This window comes from Ambystoma mexicanum, chromosome 10 (assembly GCF_040938575.1).
Source record: "Ambystoma mexicanum isolate Mex_15411 chromosome 10, UKY_AmexF1_1, whole genome shotgun sequence".
Taxonomy (NCBI): domain Eukaryota; kingdom Metazoa; phylum Chordata; class Amphibia; order Caudata; family Ambystomatidae; genus Ambystoma; species Ambystoma mexicanum.
In genome coordinates, this window is record NC_090932.1 from 1,531,770,498 (window position 1) to 1,531,789,254 (window position 18,757).

Consider the following 18,757-nt stretch of genomic DNA (forward strand, 5'->3'; position numbering starts at 1 on the left):
ATTATGTTAGTGATTTGCACATCTTTACTCGCTGATTGATGCCAACAAGACTGTTCTGTCACTGTACCATCCGTGGCACACTCCTTCCACGTACCCTTGTGACGCATTTGTGGACAGTTGTTTGCATGTCCTATACCCAAAACTGTATGCTTTTAAGTGAGAACCAATGCTTAGGAACTGGGTGGAGGGCTTGTGTATCACCTGTCAAGGGAATGCATGTTACTTGTCGAGTTAATGCAGAGAAAGCACTTCGTGGTATGTTCTCTGCACTGAAGTCCTAGTTGTAACCGAGGTCCCTATAGGCGGTTGACCCACCATCCATGGGTTGGTCTGGGCTCAGCACTATTGCAATTACCATCCAGTGGCAGGCAGGAGATGGCAGGCTCGTTGTGTTCCTGCATCACATCCCACCGCTATGTCTTGAACATCCCATGACACATATTATAAACCCCCTATTTTCCTCATGTTACCCCGCAATGGCATGCTCAGCACTCCACTGCTTCCCAGCTAGGATCATGCGATACAAAACAAGACATACGTCCACCAACAGAGTCATGGAGAAGAAATAGGTTAGCAGAGGGCAATGGTGAGGCAGGACTAGGTAATAAGAAAGCATCAGTGGGGCAGGGATAGGTAATGGAAAAGCATCAGTGGGACAGAGAGAGGTTATGAGTAAGCATCAGTGGGGCATGGATAGGTTATGAGAAAGCATCTGTGGGGTATGGATAGGTTATGAGAAAGCAATGGTGGGGTATGGATAGGTTATGAGAAAGCAATGGTGGGGTATGGACAGGTTATGAGAAAGCAATGGTGGGGTATGGACAGGTTATGAGAAAGCAATGGTGGGGTATGGACAGGTTATGAGCAAGCACCTGTGGGGCAGGGATAGGTTATGAGCAAGAGCCAGTGGGGCAGGGAGAGGTTATGAGAAAGCAACCGCAAGGGAGGGATAGGTTATGGTAAAGCACAAGCAGGGCAGGGAAATGTTATGGGCAAGCACCAGTGGGTCAAGGTTAGGTTATGAGAAAGCACCAGTGGGGCAGTGATGGGTTATGAGCAAGCACCATTGGAGCAGGCACAGGTTATAAGAAGGCATCCGTGGGATATGGATAGGTTATGGGCAAGCACATGTGGGGCAGGGATAGGTTATGGGAAATCATTGGTGGGGCAAGAATAGGTTATATGAAAGCACCAGTGGGGAGGGATAGGTTATGAGAAAGTACTGGTGGGGCAGAGAGAGGTTACAGAAAAGCATCAGTGGAGCAGGGATATGTTATGGGAAAGCGCTGGAGGGTTAGGGGTAGGTTAAGAAAAGGCACTGGTGGGGCAGGGATAAGTTATTGGAAAGCATCAGTGGAGCAGGGAAAGGTTATGGGAAAGCACTGGAGGGCCAGGGGTAGGTTAGGAGAAGGCACTGGTGGGGCAGAGAGAGGTTATGGGAAAGCATCAGTGGAGCTGGGAGGATTTATGGGCAAGCACCTGTGTGGCAGTGATAGGTTATGGGAAATCATCGGTGGAGCAGGAATAGGTTATGTGAAAACACCAGTTGGGGGGATAGGTTATGAGAGAGTACTGGTGGGGCAGGGAGAGGTTACGGAAAAGCATCAGTGGAGCAGGGGTAGGTTAGGAAGAAAACACTGGTGGGGCAGGGATGCGTTATTGGAAAGCATCAGTGGAGCAGGGATAGGTTCTGGGAAAGCATGAGTGGAACAGGGAAAGGTTATGGGAAAGCACTGGATGGTCATGGGTAGGTTAGGAGAAAGCACTAGAAGGTCAGGGATAGGTTAGGAGAAAGCATCCGTGGAGCTGGGTTAGGTTATGGAAAAGCATCAGTGGTGCAGGGAGGAGTTATGGGCAAGCACCAGTGGGGCTATGATAGGTTATGGGAAATAATTGGTGGAGCAGGGATAGGTTATGGGACAGCATCAGCGGACAGGGATATGTTACGGGAAATCATTGGTGGGGCAGGAGTAGGTTATGAGAAAGCACTGACGGAGTAGGGAGGGATGGGTTATGAAAAAGCACTGGTGGAACAGGGATAGGTTATTGGAAAGCATTAGTGGAACAGGGAGAGGTTATAGGAAAGTATCAGTGGGGCACAGATATGTTATGAGCAAGCACCAGTGGAGCAGGAATAGGTTATAAGAAAACATCAGTGGGGCAAGGATAGGTTATGGGCAAGTACCTGTGGGGCAGGGATAGGTTATGGGAAATCATTGGTGGGGCAGGAAAAGGTCAGTGGGGAGGGATAAGCTATGAGAAAGTACTGGCGAGGCAGGGAGAGGTTATAGAAAAGCATCACTGGAGTAGTGGTAGGTTCTAGGAAATCGCTGGAGGGTCAGGGGTAGGTTAGGAAAAAGCACTGACGGGGTAGGGATACGTTATGGGAAAGCATCGGTGGACCAGGGATAAGTTCTGGGAAAGCATCAGTGGAGCAGGGAAAGGTTATGGGAAAGCACTGGAGGTTCAGGGGTAGGTTAGGAGAAGGCACTGGTGGGGCAGAGATAGGTTATGGGAAAGCATCAGTGGAGCTGGGATAGGTTATGGGAAAGCATCAGTGGGGCACGGAAGATTTATGGGCAAGCACCTGTGGGGCAGTGATAGGTTATGGGAAATCATTGGTGGAGCAGGAATAGGTTCTGGGAAATAATAGGTGGAGCAGGGAAAGGTTATGGGAAAGAACTGGAGGTTCAGGGTTAGGTTAGGAGAAAACACTGGGGGGGGGCAGGGATAGGTTATGGGAAAGCACCTGTGGGGCAGTGATAGGTTATGGGAAATCATTGGTGGAGCAGGAATAGGTTCTGGGAAATAATAGGTGGAGCAGGGAAAGGTTATGGGAAAGAACTGGAGGTTCAGGGTTAGGTTAGGAGAAAACACTGGGGGGGGGGCAGGGATAGGTTATGGGAAAGCATCAGTGGGGCAGGGAGGAGTTATGGGCAAACACCTGGAGGCTGGAATAGGTTAGGGGAAAGCATTGGTGGGGTATGGATAGGTTATGGGAAATAATTGGTGGAGCAGGAATAGGTTATGAGAAAGCACTGGTGGAGTAGGGAGGGATAGGTTATGAGAAAGCACTGGTGGAGTAGGGAGGGATAGGTTATGAGAAAGCACTGGCGGGACAGGTTATTGGAAAGCATCAGTTGGGCATGGATAGGTTATGGGCAAGTAGCTGTGGGGCAGGGATAGGTTATGAGAAATCATTGGTGGACAGGAATAGGTTATGTGAAAGTTCCAGTGGGGAGCGATAGGCTATGAGAAAGTACTGATCGAGCAGGGAGAGGTTATGGGAAAGCGCTGGCGGGTCAGGGGTAGATTAGGAAAAAAGTACTGGTGGGACAGGGATAAGTTATTGGAAAGCATCAGTGGAGCAGGGATATATTCTGGGAAAGCATCAGTGGAGCAGGAAAAGGTTAAGGGAAAGCACTGGAGGACCAGGGGTAGGTTAGAAGAAAGCACTGGTGGGGCAGGGATAGGTTATGGGAAAGCATCAGTGGAGCAGGAATAGGTTATGGGAAAGCATCAGTGGGGCAGGGATATGATATGATATGATGGTCTATTTATATAGCGCCTATACACAATGTGTTTCAAAGCGCTTCAAGGCAAGGGAGGGAACAAGGGAAAATACAATGACATTCTTACAGGCCATGAACAGTAAGCATGTGAAATTAACTATCGTACTCGGCCTGACGATATTTCAGATAATGCAAGAGCTAAGACATAGATAAGGAAGGGAGTGGGAGAGTGGGAAGTAAATGGAAACAGACAGGCGACTACCATACTAGGCCTGACGACATTTCTGGTAGAGCTGGAGAAAAACAAAAGGTGGGGGAGAGCGGTGCAGAAAGGGAGGGAAGGAACAAAACAAGCAACTATCGTACTAGGCCTGACGACATTTCCAATAGTGCTGGAGGGCGGGGGGGACAACTAAGGGGACGGGGGGAGACAGACGAGGTTGCTATCATACTAGGTCCAGGGACAATTCTGATAGAGTAAGTGTATAGAAGAAAGTAAGGGGATGAGGGGAGGAGATAGGAAAAGGGAGAAAGGTAGAGGAGGAGAGAAAAGAGAGTAAGCAGTCAAAAAGAGTGGAGAAGCAAGAGGGGAGAGTGAATACAATTGCAGAAGTCAGTAGTATCACATAATGTTGCAAGCCAGGATACAAGATGAAGATAGGAACAGCATGATCCCGGGCCACCATGAGTACAAGATGCAAAGGAAGTCCCGCATGAGAGTTGAGAAAGGGGGACACACCTTGAATCAATGAATTCAATAAAAGTCAAATCTAGCATTGGCCACTAGACGTTATGGGAAATCATTGATGGGGCATGAATAGGTTATGAGAAAGCACTGGTGGAGAAGGGAGGGAATAGGTTATGAGAAAGCACTGGTGGAGTAGCGAGGGATAGGTTATGAGAAAACACTGCTGGGACAGTGATAGGTTATTGGAAAGCATCACCGGAGCAGGGAGGGGTTATAGGAAAGTATCAGTGGGACACAGATATGTTATGAGCAAGAACCAGTGGAGAAGGGAAAACATTAGTGGGGCAAGGATAGGTTATGGGCAAGCACCTGTGGAGCAGGGATAGGCTATGGGAAATCATTGGTGGGGCAGGAATAGGTTATATTAAAGCACCAGTGGGGAGGGATAGGTTATGAGAAAGTACTAGTGGGGCAGGGAGAGGTTACGGAAAAGCATCAGTGGAGCAGGGGTAGGTTATGGGAAATCACTGGCGGGTCAGGAGTAGGGTAGGAAAAAGCACTGGTGGGCCAGGGATAAGTTATGGGAAAGCATCAGTGGAGCTGAGATAGGTTATGGGAAAGCATCAGTGGGGCAGGGAAAGGTTATGAGAAATAATTGGTGGGGGAGGAATAGGTTATGAGAAAGCACTGGTGGAGAAGGGGGGATAGGTTATGAGAAAGCACTGGTGGGACAGGGATAGGTTATTGGAAAGCATCAGTTGATCAGGGAAAGGTTATGGGAAAGGACTGGAGGGTCAGGGGTAGGTTAGTAGAAGGCACTGGTGGGGCAGAGAGAGGTTATGGTAAAGGTAGGATAGCAGAGGGCAGAGATGCATCAGGGACAGGTTTAGCCGGTGGCCTTGGTGGGGCAGGGAGACAGGACAGAGGGCAGTGATTAACTCATGATAGGTTAGCAGAGGGCAGAGATGCATCAGGGACAGGTTTAGCCGGTGGCCTTGGTGGGGCAGGGAGACAGGACAGAGGGTATTGATAGGCCATGAAGAGATTTCATAGGTATTTAAGAACCAGGATTATGTTGGCAGAGGGCATGATGGACCAGGGACAACTTAACAGGTGGCAGTGATGGGGCATGGATAAGTTACACAGAGCCCTGTGGGTCATGCACAGGTTAGCTGTGGACATTGATGAATCAAGCCTGGGTCCGCATAGGATATTGTAGGGGCAGAGGTCAGTCATCGGTGAGTATTAGTGGACCCGGAGGCGGTCAGCAGAGGGCATTGATGGACCATTGAATAGGTCTGGGGCAGGCACCGATGTATCCTGGGGTAGGTCAGCTGAGGACATATAGATAGAAACGCTGATGAGAGCGTTAAGATAGATATACAGATGGATAGGTTGCAAAAGCCCCCATGAATAAAACGTAGTTCGGTGCGACAAGCCCAGGTCTAGTTCTGCCTCCTGGGAATTTCCGTCTCTCTCCCCCGGTTCCGCTTGTTGCCGTGTCCTTATTTACCAGGCACCTCACATTCCTGTTCCTGGCAGTTTCTCTCCCCCTGCTCTGAAGCCTGCGCTCACATTCCTGCCGCTCACACACATACTCCCCCAGCTCTGCAGTCAGCTCGTTGCTGGGAACACAACCCGAGAGACACACACCCTCCCCGGTGCAGTAGGCAGTCTCTCTCGAGGAGCAGCCCTGGTCCCGGACTCGGCCTCAGCCGGTCTCCCACCATCTCTCTCTCTCTCTGCCTTTCAGATTAACATGCTCTCGGACCGGAAGCGGGACCTCGAGAAGAGGCTGGGCGCCATGATGGAGGAGAACGACTTGCTTCAAGGCACTGTGGAGGAGCTTCAGGATCGCATCGTGACCCTGGACAGGCAGAGTTGCGACAAGGACCTCCAGGTACAGCATGGGGGCTCACTTGCCATGGGGGCTGTGTGTGTGTGGGCAAGAGAGGCTGTCACAAGGACCTGAAATTGCAGCTTGGTCACCCATGGGGCCTCTGTGTGAGGGAGTGGGAGGCTGTCAAGGAAATGCAAGTACAGCTCCGGCACTCACTGGCCATGGGGGCTCAGTGTGAGGGAATGGGAGGCTGTCACAAGGACCTGCAAGTACAGCTTGGGCACTCACTTGCCATGGGGCCTCTGTGTGAGGGAATGGGAGGCTGTCACATGGACCTGCAAGTTCAGCTTGAGCACTCACTTGCCATGGGGCCTCTGCGTGAGGGAATGGAAGTGTGTACCAGGGAAGTGTGAGGAAATGTGAGGCTGTCATAAGGACCTGCAAGTACAGCTTTGGCACTCACTTACCAGGGAAGTGTGAGGGAATGTGAGGCTGTCATAAGGACCTGCAAGTACAGCTTTGGCACTCACTTACCAGGGAAGTGTGAGGGAATGTGAGGCTGTCACAAGGACCTGCAAGCACAGCTTCGGCACTCACTTACCATGGGGCCTCTGTGTGAGGGAATGTGAGGCTGTCATAAGGACCTGCAGGTACAGCTTGGGCACTCACTTGCCGTGGGGCCTCTGCCTGAGGGAATGGGAGACTGTCCCATGGACCTACTAGTACAGCTTGGGCACTCACTTACCAGGGAAGTGTGAGGGAATGTGAGGCTGTCATAAGGACCTGCAGGTACAGCTTGGGCACTCACTTGCCGTGGGGCCTCTGCCTGAGGGAATGGGAGGCAGTCCCATGGACCTACTAGTACAGCTTGGGCACTCACTTACCAGGGAAGTGTGAGGGAATGTGAGGCTGTCATAAGGACCTGCAGGTACAGCTTGGGCACTCACTTGCCATGGGGGCTCAGTGTGAATGAATGGGAGGCTGTCACAAGGACCTGCAAGCACAGCTTCGGCACTCACTTACCAGGGAAGTGTGAGGGAATGTGAGGCTGTCATAAGGACCTGCAAGCACAGCTTCGGCACTCACTTACCAGGGAAGTGTGAGGGAATGTGAGGCTGTCATAAGGACCTGCAAGTACAGCTTCGGCACTCACTTACCATGGGGCCTCTGTTGAGGGAATGTGAGGCTGTCATAAGGACCTGCAAGTACAGCTTCGGCACTCACTTACCATGGGGCCTCTGTTGAGGGAATGTGAGGCTGTCATAAGGACCTGCAGGTACAGCTTGGGCACTCACTTGCCGTGGGGCCTCTGCCTGAGGGAATGGGAGACTGTCCCATGGACCTACTAGTACAGCTTGAGCACTCACTTACCAGGGAAGTGTGAGGGAATGTGAGGCTGTCATAAGGACCTACAGGTACAGCTTGGGCACTCACTTGCCATGGGGGCTCAGTGTGAATGAATGGGAGGCTGTCACAAGGACCTGCAAGCACAGCTTCGGCACTCACTTACCATGGGGCCTCTGTGTGAGGGAATGTGAGGCTGTCATAAGGACCTGCAGGTACAGCTTGGGCACTCACTTGTCATGGGGGCTCAGTGTGAATGAATGGGAGGCTGTCACAAGGACCTGCAAGCACAGCTTGGGCACCCACTTGCAATGGGGCCTCTGTGTGAGGGACTGGGAGGCTGTCATAAGGACCTGCAGGTACAGCTTGGGCACTCATTTGCCAAGGGGCCTCAGTGTTAGGGAATGGGAGGGCGATGTCACAAAGACCTGCAGGCACTCACTTACCATGGGGCCTCTGTGTGAGGGAATGGGAGGCTGTCACATGGACATGAAAGTACAGCTTGGGCACTCACTTGCCATGGGGCTCAGTGTGAGGGAATGGGAGACTGTCACTAGGAGAGGACTTAAGGCTCCCTATATTGCTGTGGGAGTTGCAGCTGTTACAAAGAGCTTCAGGTACAACAGGGGTCTGTGCATGATGATGACTGCGAAAAGTTCAGGGGTCTGTATGTGGTGGAGGTTTTTACAAGAGGTTTTTACAAAGGTCTGCAGTTACAACTGAGGACCGGCTGCGTGTGCTGTTGACTGTGACAGTTGGGTCCCGTAGTTTCAACAGGGCCTGTGTGTGGTGGAGGCTGTTACAGGGGCCTGTAGATACAGCGGGGCCTGTGTGTGTTGGAGACTGTTACAGGGGCCTGTAGATACAGCGGGGCCTATGTGTGTTGGAGGCTGTTACAGGGTCCTGATACAGCGGGGCCTGTGTGTGGTGGAGGCTGTTACAGGGGCCTGTAGATACAGCGGGGCCTGTGTGTGGTGGAGGCTATTCCAGGGTCCTGATACAGCGGGTCCTGTGTGTGGTGGAGGCTGTTACAGGTGCCTGTAGATACAGCGGGTCCTATGTCTGGTGGAGACTGTTACAGGGGCCTGTAGATACAGCAGGGCCTGTGTGTGTTGGAGACTGTTACAGGGGTATAGGTAGATCATGGGGCTCTGAATGATGGATCATGGGGCTCTGAATGATGGAGGTTGTAACACCAGCCTGTAGGTAGAGCAGGGGGCTGTGTGATGGAGGCTGTGAGAAGAACCTGTATTTACTGCAATGAGCCGCGTGTGATGGAAGTTGTGATACAGGCCTGTAGGATCTGGGGGCTTTGTGCAGTGGAGGCTGTTATAGGGAGCTGTACGTTGAGCAGGGGGCTGTCTGATGGAGGCTGTGACAAGGCCCTGTAGATAAATCATTGGTCTGTGTGCAGTGGTGGCCGTTACAGGGAGCTGTAGGTTGAGCAAAGGCCTCTATGTGGTTGAGGCTGTAACACGGCCTGTAGGAAGAACCGAGGGCTGTAACAAGGGGCAGTGGGTAGAGCAGGGGTGTGTGTGGTGAAAACGCTGGTACGAGCCTTTAGTTAGAGCAGTAGTTTGTGTGGTGGAGGCCTTGATAAGAGCCTGTTGGTACAACAGGGTCTGTGTGTGGTGGAGGCTGCGACAAGGGGCTTTAGGTACAACAGGGGGCTACCTGTGGTAGGTACTGTGACAAGGGCCTATAGGTACAGCACTGGGGTCTTTATGTTGGAGGCTTGGGGAAGGGTCTTCATTTACAGCATGGAGAAGGCGGTTCAGCCAGGTCCCTATATAGGGGAGTCGAAGACCGTGAATATGGCAGTGTTTGGGTCAGTAAAACGTATGACAGAACAAGGGCATGCAAGTACAGCAGGGTTCTCTATGGCAGTGCCTGTGAAAAGGGCCTGCGGTGCGTCAGGCATCGTTGTGCTAGAGGCTCTGAGACATGTTTTTAGACAATTAGGATGGAAGAGTTCTTGAGGTTTCAACACCACACAGGCCTCTTCTTCAGGAGTAAGTAGGTTTAAAGAGTAAGCAGGTCTCAAGAGTAAGCAGGTGCAAGTTAGGCACGCATAGACTGGGCTGCTCAGTTTTTGACAGTCATAGGTAAGCTGGGCGGGTAGGCTTTGCATATTTGGTCACTTGGGCAGGGTTGACTAGGGCAAAGGCAGGGCTGAATTGGCTAGAGTTGGTCAGGCTGGGAAGGTTTGGTTGGGTTGAATATGTCATGTTGGGTCGGGTTGATTCAGGCTGAGGTAGGCAAGCCAGGCTGGTCAGGGTTGGGCTGGGTAGGAAAGCACAAGTCGAGGGTACACACGGGTAGACAGCGAATTTCACCGTTTCTCAGAGGGCAAATGGTGTCCCATTGTGTGTTTGTAAGGATTTTATTTAAAAATGTGCTTGAAGTAAACCATGCCACAGGCCCTCAAACCCAATCATTTGGTTGTGACACCGGATGCTTAGCCGCAAGACCACAGGAATCTCTGGCTGTGACATTATAAAATGTCCCATATTGACATTCTGTCATACCGGACATGTGTTTTTGTATTTGTATTTATTAGAAGAATAAGGATGTCAATCCCGAACAGAAAAGACTTACAGTAACACATTTACGGGTGGCAGAAATGCACGAAGGGTACCTCTACAATAGCAGAAAAGTGGTGAGCTAGTTCATGAAGGTGTAAAAAAGTGAGACATTTACCAGGGACAAAATAAACAGAAAAGAAATATTTAAGAAAGTAGGTGACTTACAAAAGTAACTTTAACCTAAGGATGCAAGTGCTTCAAACTAAAGAGGAGTACTGTTTAAATATACAAAGTTACATTATTAAGCGTCGCTGGAGGTGGTGGGCGGGTCATTTAGGGGGGATGCGGGAGAGTGCAGTGAGTGCTCCCCTTTTAGCAAGTAAGTGAAGTTTAAGCTGAGCTTTGAAGAGATCCACACATTGGGCTGACTATGATTGTAATGGCAGCGGGTTCCAGTTGAGCGGGATGATTTGGAATAAAGAGTGGAAGCGAGAGGGGGCGCAGTGAGGGTATGGGGCAGTGAATTTAAAAGGTACACACCTTTTATAATTAGCCAGCAATGTAATGAGAAAATCTGTTCTCTTTGCACATGCTTATTTTCACTTCCTATGATGTCACTTCCCGTTGCGTATGCTACAGATCTCCCCCTTCTTTTCTTAGGACTTGAGGCCTGTTGGGGAGTGCAGAGCTGAGTGGGTTCTGCTTCGATGGGGCCAGGCTAGGCTAGCTGAGCAATGTTGAGTTGTACTGCAAGGCAGGGTTTGTTTGGGTAGGGGCAAAGTGGGTTTGGGTCGGCCTTCAAGTGTCACTTAAGAACAGATGCTCTGGCTGCCAATGCCATATTCCCTCTGAGTGCCAGTTTTACTCGTTAAAATGTCTGAGTTTTGCTGAAAAGTGCTATCTCAGCACTGCATTCCACTTGCAAATGTTTGTTCCTTCCTCCGTATAAGAACAACCTGACAGAGATGGGGTGATTTGATGACTCACACCATGTTGACTACATCTCCTCTCTTGCCCCTGTTCTTGCTGATCTCTGCAACTACTCCTTTGCTGCTGGTTCTTTTCCATTCTCCTGCCCAGCCAACTACTGCCCTATTTCCATCACCCCCTTCCATGGGAAACTGCTTGAGAAGTTGGCCCTCCCCCAACCCTCATACCGAACATGTTGGCGGCCTACACGACCACCAGTCTGGATTCTGAGCATCCAGAGGTACGGAAACTGCTCTTCTGAACAACCGCAAAGAACTGCTCGTATCCCTTGATTCTAACTCCCCTGCTGTCCTCATCCTCCTGGATTTATCTTCTGCATTTGACACAGTGAACCATTCCATCCTCATAAAAAGGCTCCACAATACCCTTGGTATCTCTGAGCGGGTATTGGACAGGCTTACCTCCTTCCCGACTGTTCTTTCAAAACCATTCTAGGCCCTTTCTCCTCTCCTACTTCCTCCTCCGCCTGTGGCGTCCCCCAGGACTCCATTCTTTCACCCTGGCTCTTTAACATATACCTTTTCTCTGCTAGAACGCCTCATGTCCTCCTTCTCTGCCAACTTCCAGTGCTATGCTGACACACAACTCTTCCTCAAACTTCCTACTGATGCCCTTGCACCTTCCTTCATCCCTGACTGCCTCTCTGCCATCCAGGCCTGGGGCAGTGCTAATGACCTATGCCTCAATGCCAGAAAACCGAGATTCTCCTATTGGGTCCCCTGCACCCTACTTCTTCCCATCACTCTGGCCTTCCTCCATGGGCTCCCCTCGACCCCCTCCTCTGAAGCCAGGAATCTTGGAGTCATCTTCGAATCCTCCCTTTCCTTCATTCCTCATATTCAGGACATTGTCAAGAAGTCCCACTTTCAGTTCTTCCTTCTCAAAGTAACTCTACCCTTCCTCGCCTTCCCCTAGAGACTCAATGTTACCTGTGCTCTGGTTCTCTCCAGGCTAGACTATTGCAATAGCCTCCTTAATCTTCCTTCATTCACTGTGTGACCTGTCCAGCAAACCCAGGATAGGGCAGCAAGACTTATCCTTGGCCTCAAGCCCAGGGACCGCATCTCTCCTTTCCTACAAAGCCTTCACTGGCTCCCCTTCCAGAACAGATTAAATTAAAATCCCTTTGTCTCATCCACAAGGCTATCTGGGGCCAGGGACTACTCTATCTTCATCGCTTCCTGACCAAATGCTCCCTCCTAGACTCCTGCGCTACTCTGGCACCATCTCTCTTTGTATGAAGCGGTTTGCTAAACAGAGAAATGGTAGTCGATCAATTTCTTCAGCGGGCTCCCTCCTGTGGAGTAGTCTCCCACTTCCTGTGTGTATTGGGCAGAACCTTCTTCAGTTCTGAAAGAGCCTCAAGACCTTTCTCTTTACCTCTTCCTTCTCCTCCTCTCTTCCCCGCTAATCATACAGTAGCGTGACTGATGTGCAGGGCCCTTATGTATCCTTGGGGCCCTGACCCCCTCATCTCTCATCCCAGCTGCTGTCTACTTACTGCATTTGCTTAGGCTCACCTTTCCCACGGGAGGTTGCACTTAACTTTTCCATCCAGAGCACTTCACCTCGAGCACTTTTCCATGAGCACCACAGCCCCTATCCCTTACCCCCTCCCTTCTGCACTTGCACGTTCTGGACACTCTCAAGGCATAGTAGAGGTTCCTCTCCCCTCCCTGTTATTCTCATTGTTTGTACTATTAATTCAATTATTTATCTTGGTTGTAAGTCATTGTCTACCATCCCCTGCCCCCACCCTGTTGCCCTGTGGGCGCTTTGAAACAGTTTAGCTAATTGTATAAACGCCTAATAAATGACCAATAAATAAACAGTGATCAGTTGTTTTAGCAGTGTTAACTTGTGTTTACTAAACGTGAAGAGTGCGAATCCCGCCAGAGCTGTGGTGACTGTTGGGGTTGAACGTGCGTATTACAGCTAAGTCTGAACCAAGTTACTTAGTAAATAATGTTAAAACTGGAGGTAGATATGTATTTTGAAAGTCAAGTTAATAAATACAGGTACGGTCGCGTCAAAGGAAAACCTCTCAGCTTGAGACACCAACAGCACCAACACTTTAAAACATTTTTTTTTTACTATGGACACCTCTGTGTTGCCCAATCGCTGTGAAAAGCATGCTGTTTTTTAGTCAACACGTGCATTAACAATTGCAACTGATTGTGTATTAACTGAGGCAACCAGGGAATGGCTTTGGTTAGCCTGTATGTGGGGGACGCGAACGAGCTTTATATTAGCCCTGTGTAGACTTTTAATGACCATAAATAATGAACTTGAGAAGAGGTTTCAAATGAACAAGGGGCAGGCTAGCTGCTGATGTTAGGAACCCCGCATTTCTATACCTTGTGTTTTGTAAAGCCTATTGATCTCTTGCTATAATCTTGCATGACAGTTGTTAGCGTTTCGGCTTTCCTCATACACAAGCTTATTTAGAAGCTAGAATCGCATTATAATATCTGGAACCTGCATGGTATTTGCAAATGTATCCTTAAGTGTTGCAATGAAGCCTGAGTACTAGTGTTTTCTTACCACTTGGACTTTCTTAACATTATGTAAATATGAAGATGCTAAAACTGCGTCCACATGATGGATAGTAAATGAATTACCTTGATTGTTACTTATATGTACATAAATTGTTCCTAGAATGCAAAGGCAACTGTACACAGGAAAGGAAGTGATTTAGATGGAAATTGCTTAATTGATATAAAAAAAATGTTTTAAATGTATAACAAGAAGAAAATATATTTTATAAAAGTTGTAAACGTTTGTTGATCGAACTAATAAAACAACGGTTTGATATAAAAAAAAAAGCATGCTGTTTTAAAGGTTTGTATAAACCAATAAAAATAAAATAAAAAGATAGCATGCGTTTTTCATAAAACCCATTGAGCGGCGGTATGGCACGTCAGGCATCCGTAGACCCATCCTAAAGATGACATTCTATAGGGGGCGCCCCTCGGGCACCGTGCTAACCGTGTGCGGGCATGTTGGCTGAGTGACGCCCTGTAAAGCTAACGTCGAGCCTCCTGGCGTCGCAACGGGCCCGCGGCTTACAGTGATTTCTTGTTGCGATGGTTGTGTCGTTCTACAGGCAGCGCAAGTGTGGCAGAAAGCACCCGACCCCCGAGCTCCAGGCCCCTTTTTTTTTAATGAACGTTGGCGGGACGGGAGTCGTCTGAGGAAGGGTTTCGTGAATCCGAGCTTGTAACTTGCAGGTTGGTTGATTGTTTTGCGGCACTTACACAGCTAGCAAATAATGGGCACGTGTTAATGTATAACCTCCAAGGCTTTAATACTATCGATCTAATTATGAGTTTGAATTGTGTGATGTCTGGTGCGAGAGCCTGGAGTAGGCAGGCCCCGAGTGCATAAAGACACGTAAACTCAGTGTACGAAAAGAAGTATTGGGACTATGTTCCCTACTGGCCTGCCTCTGTTCCCCACAAACCCCATCGTCACACCCCCCACCACACACAATGCAATTCCATGTGCCTGCTGTTTAAGGGAACTTTCAGAACAGTGCACTGAAAGTGCAAGTTTCAACTTCTTTCAACACTTTAATGAAACCATTCTGCGACGTTTTTTTCCCCAAATAAAAGTATAGGAACAGTAACACTTGATTTAAAAAAAAGTAGAGGAGCACCACTCCCGCCCATTTCGACCACCGAATATGCTGATTAGGGCGCAATGTTCTGTTGGCAGGCTTTTGCCCATATTCAATTTTCCATGCACGGAATGGTGCTCCGTGTCATGCCGTTGCCGGGGGTCACATGACCATCTCACATCCCTCCCCAAATCGGAAAGCAACTTTACAAACGCCTTAAAAACACAAACATCAACTTTTTACAGTCTTACTGTTGCTCAGTTCATCAGCTCGCCGGTAGATCCCATGCAGAATGAACCCGCTAAGAGGGTAATGGTGTCTGTTCTCCATTCTTGGGGTGGCACAGGTGCTGGGGCTCAGTGGATCCTCCCTATTCTCAGGCGGCGGGCATTGGGCGTCGATCTGGGGTGACTCAGCAGTAGCTTGTGGTTGTCCTGTCTCTGATGGGATCTGGTTGCTTCACTCTGCAGCGTTCCCGAAGGCTTCTTGCCACATGGTCACCGATACTTGTCAGAAGTGGGAGGCATTCCGGGTCACAGTCTCATTCCTTAATGGTGCCGTCGCCATGCCATGGTCCTTGTGTGTTACCGTCCAGGGTTGCAACTCGTATATGAGGGCCAGTTTTCTTGGTGGGGCCTGGTTTATCACCAGCGCAGTGTCTCCGACCTGGAGGTGGCTCGCCGCACCTGGCCCTCATTTCTGTTGTGCGCCTGGCAGCGGCGTTCCACCCTTTCTAAGTTGATAGGTTGTGGGCTCCAGGTATGGTGGAGTGGGAGCCCTGCTTAGATGGGGACTCCAAACATGAGTGGTGCGGGGCTCACTTGTGTTGAGGAGTGTGGTGTCTGGCGGTAGGACCGAAGAAATCGATAGCTTTGGGAGCCAGGGTCTGTTCTTTTTCTTTGGCTATCTGCACCACTTTATTGATGGATGCCATGAATATCCCAGCATCCCCATTGCCTGGGGTCAGTATGGCATGATTCAATGGTGCTGAATCCCCTTGTCTTTGGCTATCTGCACCACTTTATTGATGGATGCCATGAATATCCCAGCATCCCCATTGCCTGGGGTCAGTATGGCATGATTCAATGGTGCTGAATCCCCTTGTCTTTGGCTATCTGCACCACTTTATTGATGGATGCCATGAATATCCCAGCATCCCCATTGCCTGGGGTCCGTATGGCATGAATCCCCTTGTCTTTGGCTATCCGCACCAGTTTATTGATGATGCCATGAATCTCCCGGCATCCCCATTTGTCTGGGGTCAGTGTGGCATGAGTCGATGGTGCCGAATCCCCAGGTTGTTGAAGAATGTTTGGAGTTCTCTGCTTCTGAACAGTGGTCCGTTATCACTCTCGATGGGATGCCATGGATGGCAGACATCTTTTCCAAGGTTGTTGTTATCGATGCAGCAACGCTGGAGCGTACTGGCTCCACTTCAGGGTATCTGGTAAATTAATCCACTGCCACCAGAAGATAGGTCTCATTGGCAATAGTGCACAAGTCCACGCTGAATGCATCCCATCTCTGTTGGCTGCGTGGAGGGTTAGCAATTGGTTCTGGGGGCACAGGCTGGGGGTTGTTTGACATGAGGCTCACGTCTCCACCAGTGCAGTCACTTTTTGTTGTATCTGTGGCATCCATAGCCTTGACTTTGGGAATGCTTGTGTTTTGACCACTCCCTGGTGTCCTTCGTGGGCCAGGCGAAATGCTCTTTCTTCCAGGCTCTTGGGTAATATGATCTGGAGTCCTTTTAGTACTAGTCCCTAAGGGGACACTGATAGTTCATGTCGTATGCCAAAGAGGCTTTGTAGCTGTGACGAATCAACTTCCGGGGCGCCAGTGGTCCAGGGATGAAGAGCGCTTTCTAAACCATCAATCAACACCACACCTCTAGTACACTAGAAGGGATCCGAACAGATTGCAATACAAGTGAATTATAAGACCCCCTTGTGCAATTTTTGGTAATGTGGACGGAACGGCAGGCTTATCTCTGCAAGGTCGTGGATCGTCGGTTAGTTGCAACACAGTGAAAATACAATTATTACCCAATGATAAAAGGGACTGTCCAGTCATGGTTGTATACAAATATCTACTTTATTGTTACTACAAAAGACAGTTCGAGCACACTACAAATTCGACCACCATGTAAAGGAACACAGAGGAGAGTCACTTTCACGAAGGAAAAGGCATGCCTATGGATACCGACAGGAGGGTAGTTGGTAAAGTAATCAATCTTACTATGCCAAGATTATTTGGTTCGAGCACCAAGGGGGAAAAGGGTCGTAACTGTCTCTAGTGGCCTCCGGAAAAAGACCAGGGGGGCAGAACCACAATGTACCTGGTGCTGAAGACGTACTCGACAGCATCAAGGCAGTTCCAGGGCACTTCGCAGCCCTTGAGACAGAGTTAGTAATGGGAGCCAGCTGCAGGTACCAAGCGTCAGGCAGTTCGTCAAGCGAGGCTGGACAGACATCTGCAGGCTGTCTGGCGCAGCAGCTCAGGGCCAAGAATCGTTGTCTCTGTGCTGGTTGGCGGATCTGGAATGCTGGTCTAGACAGCTCGGATGGCTCTTGTGACTGTGGCGTGACAACAGTCAGCGGTGCAGCCAGATGCGGTTCGAGGACCCGACTGTCCCAAAAATGTCCTTGAAAGATGGACGCTGGAGGATGCTTGTGTGGCACTCCTCCTAGCTCCTTCGCAGGGCTTGGGTCCTTTCAAGGCAGACGACCCAAAGCTCAGGAGAGTGATTGCAGGCACGGCCTTGTCCTTTGTTTAGATACTCTCCGGCACTTCCCACCTAGAAAGTTTGCTGGCAGAACCTAGCAGGGAACGCTGTGTGCTGGCTGGGTGACGGTTCTGGAGCTTCTGGATGGGTCCGCTGAGTTTGGTATCTCCCGCTGTTCCCTGGGAGATGTTTAGGGGAGGGATCTTGCTTCCCTCTTGGAACTTCTTGCTTTACTTCACTGGCGGAAAATGTAAGGTAGACAGTACCTTCAGCCCAGGTCCAAATGAGTCCTTCTTCTTACTCCTTTCGAAGTCTTCAGATTATCTGCTAAGTGAGGGGTTTGGCCCTTTTTTAAAGCCAAATGGGCCCGAGTGATTGTTGCAGGCTAATCCTACCTTAATGAACCAATCCTGGGTCCCCACCAACAATTTTCTGTTATGCATGATGTCAGTACCAGGGTGCTCTGCAACAGTACAGACAAGGGGTGACAACATATACCTAAATACCACCCATCTCACTGTCTGTTGTAGATCAAAGTGTCTCTCTGGTTAACTGAGCCCTCTTGTGACTCTTGATTAAAGTGCAGGGTTCCCTTGAAGTGTGTGCTGGGAGCAGGCTTCCTGTCTCCCCCAAACCACATACTTCTCCCCTCTGAAAGGGTCAGCTCTGCAGGGGTTTGCCTATGGTAAATAGTGGACCCAGACATGCATTTCACTGCCTTTAATACAGAGAGGTGGGAACTAGCTTCAAGATGACACATTGTATACCAAAGGGGTGTTAGCGCCACCTTTCCTGTTGTCTATTCCGGCAACCAAGCCTCTTCAGGCTTGCTTCAATTATCTCTCATTAGTACGCACTGCCACCAGCCGGAGGACAAAGGAAAGCAGATCCATGGGGCCTTTGATATTTAAATTAGGCTGCCTATGCTGGAGGAAGGCGTGCCTTCCCCCTCCTTGAGATGCTTTGATGTACCTGGGGCCATCACATTCCAGCTGAACATATGACAGGGGAAGACAGCGTCTGTAAACTGTGTCTTCCCGGAGTACATGTGACTATGCGTTTTTGTGTGGGAAGCAGATGGACTGTGTGTGGAATGGCCTCACACAGCCCTCGGAGGTTGGTCTCCCATCATTCCTTTTCATTATTAAAAAATCAAAAAAGCCCAGGCTAGTGCACTCTCCCCATGCGGATGGTCGAATTCCTCACAGTAGCATTTCTTGGGCCTGAGTGGTACGGTGAGTGATGGCTGTTAGGTAATTCTTCCACTCCCCTATTAGAATGGCTTCTCTTGTGAGCTGGAGGCAGGTGTCGTTGGCGGTCTCTGTTACCATCTCGGCAGGTGCATCGCCTTTGGTCGGGCTAATGCAATAACATGGCAGATGTGTTCCTCTGCTTCTCCAGCTGCCTCGCAAACATTTGGGGTTGCTGGCCTAGGTTCTGTGATTGAAAGTCTGCAGTATTATCAGCTCTTTCTCAGTATTGGACATCCATGTTGAATTTGCTGTAGCTGCAGC

The 18,757-nt window shown here is 49.7% G+C and overlaps 1 protein-coding gene across 4 annotated transcripts in view; it reads left to right on the top strand.

Moving 5' to 3' along the window:
- Nucleotides 1-18,757, top strand: part of BICDL1 (BICD family like cargo adaptor 1) — a 620,165-nt gene that overhangs the window by 270,378 nt on the left and 331,030 nt on the right. For all 4 annotated transcript variants that reach the window (XR_011276216.1, XM_069619731.1, XM_069619732.1 and 1 more), the window contains exon 4: nt 5,954-6,100. Coding sequence is in view for 3 of the 4 variants with exons in the window: in XM_069619731.1 (XP_069475832.1) it covers nt 5,954-6,100 (147 nt within the window). In the remaining variant the exon portion in view is untranslated. The remainder of the gene's footprint in view (nt 1-5,953; nt 6,101-18,757) is intronic.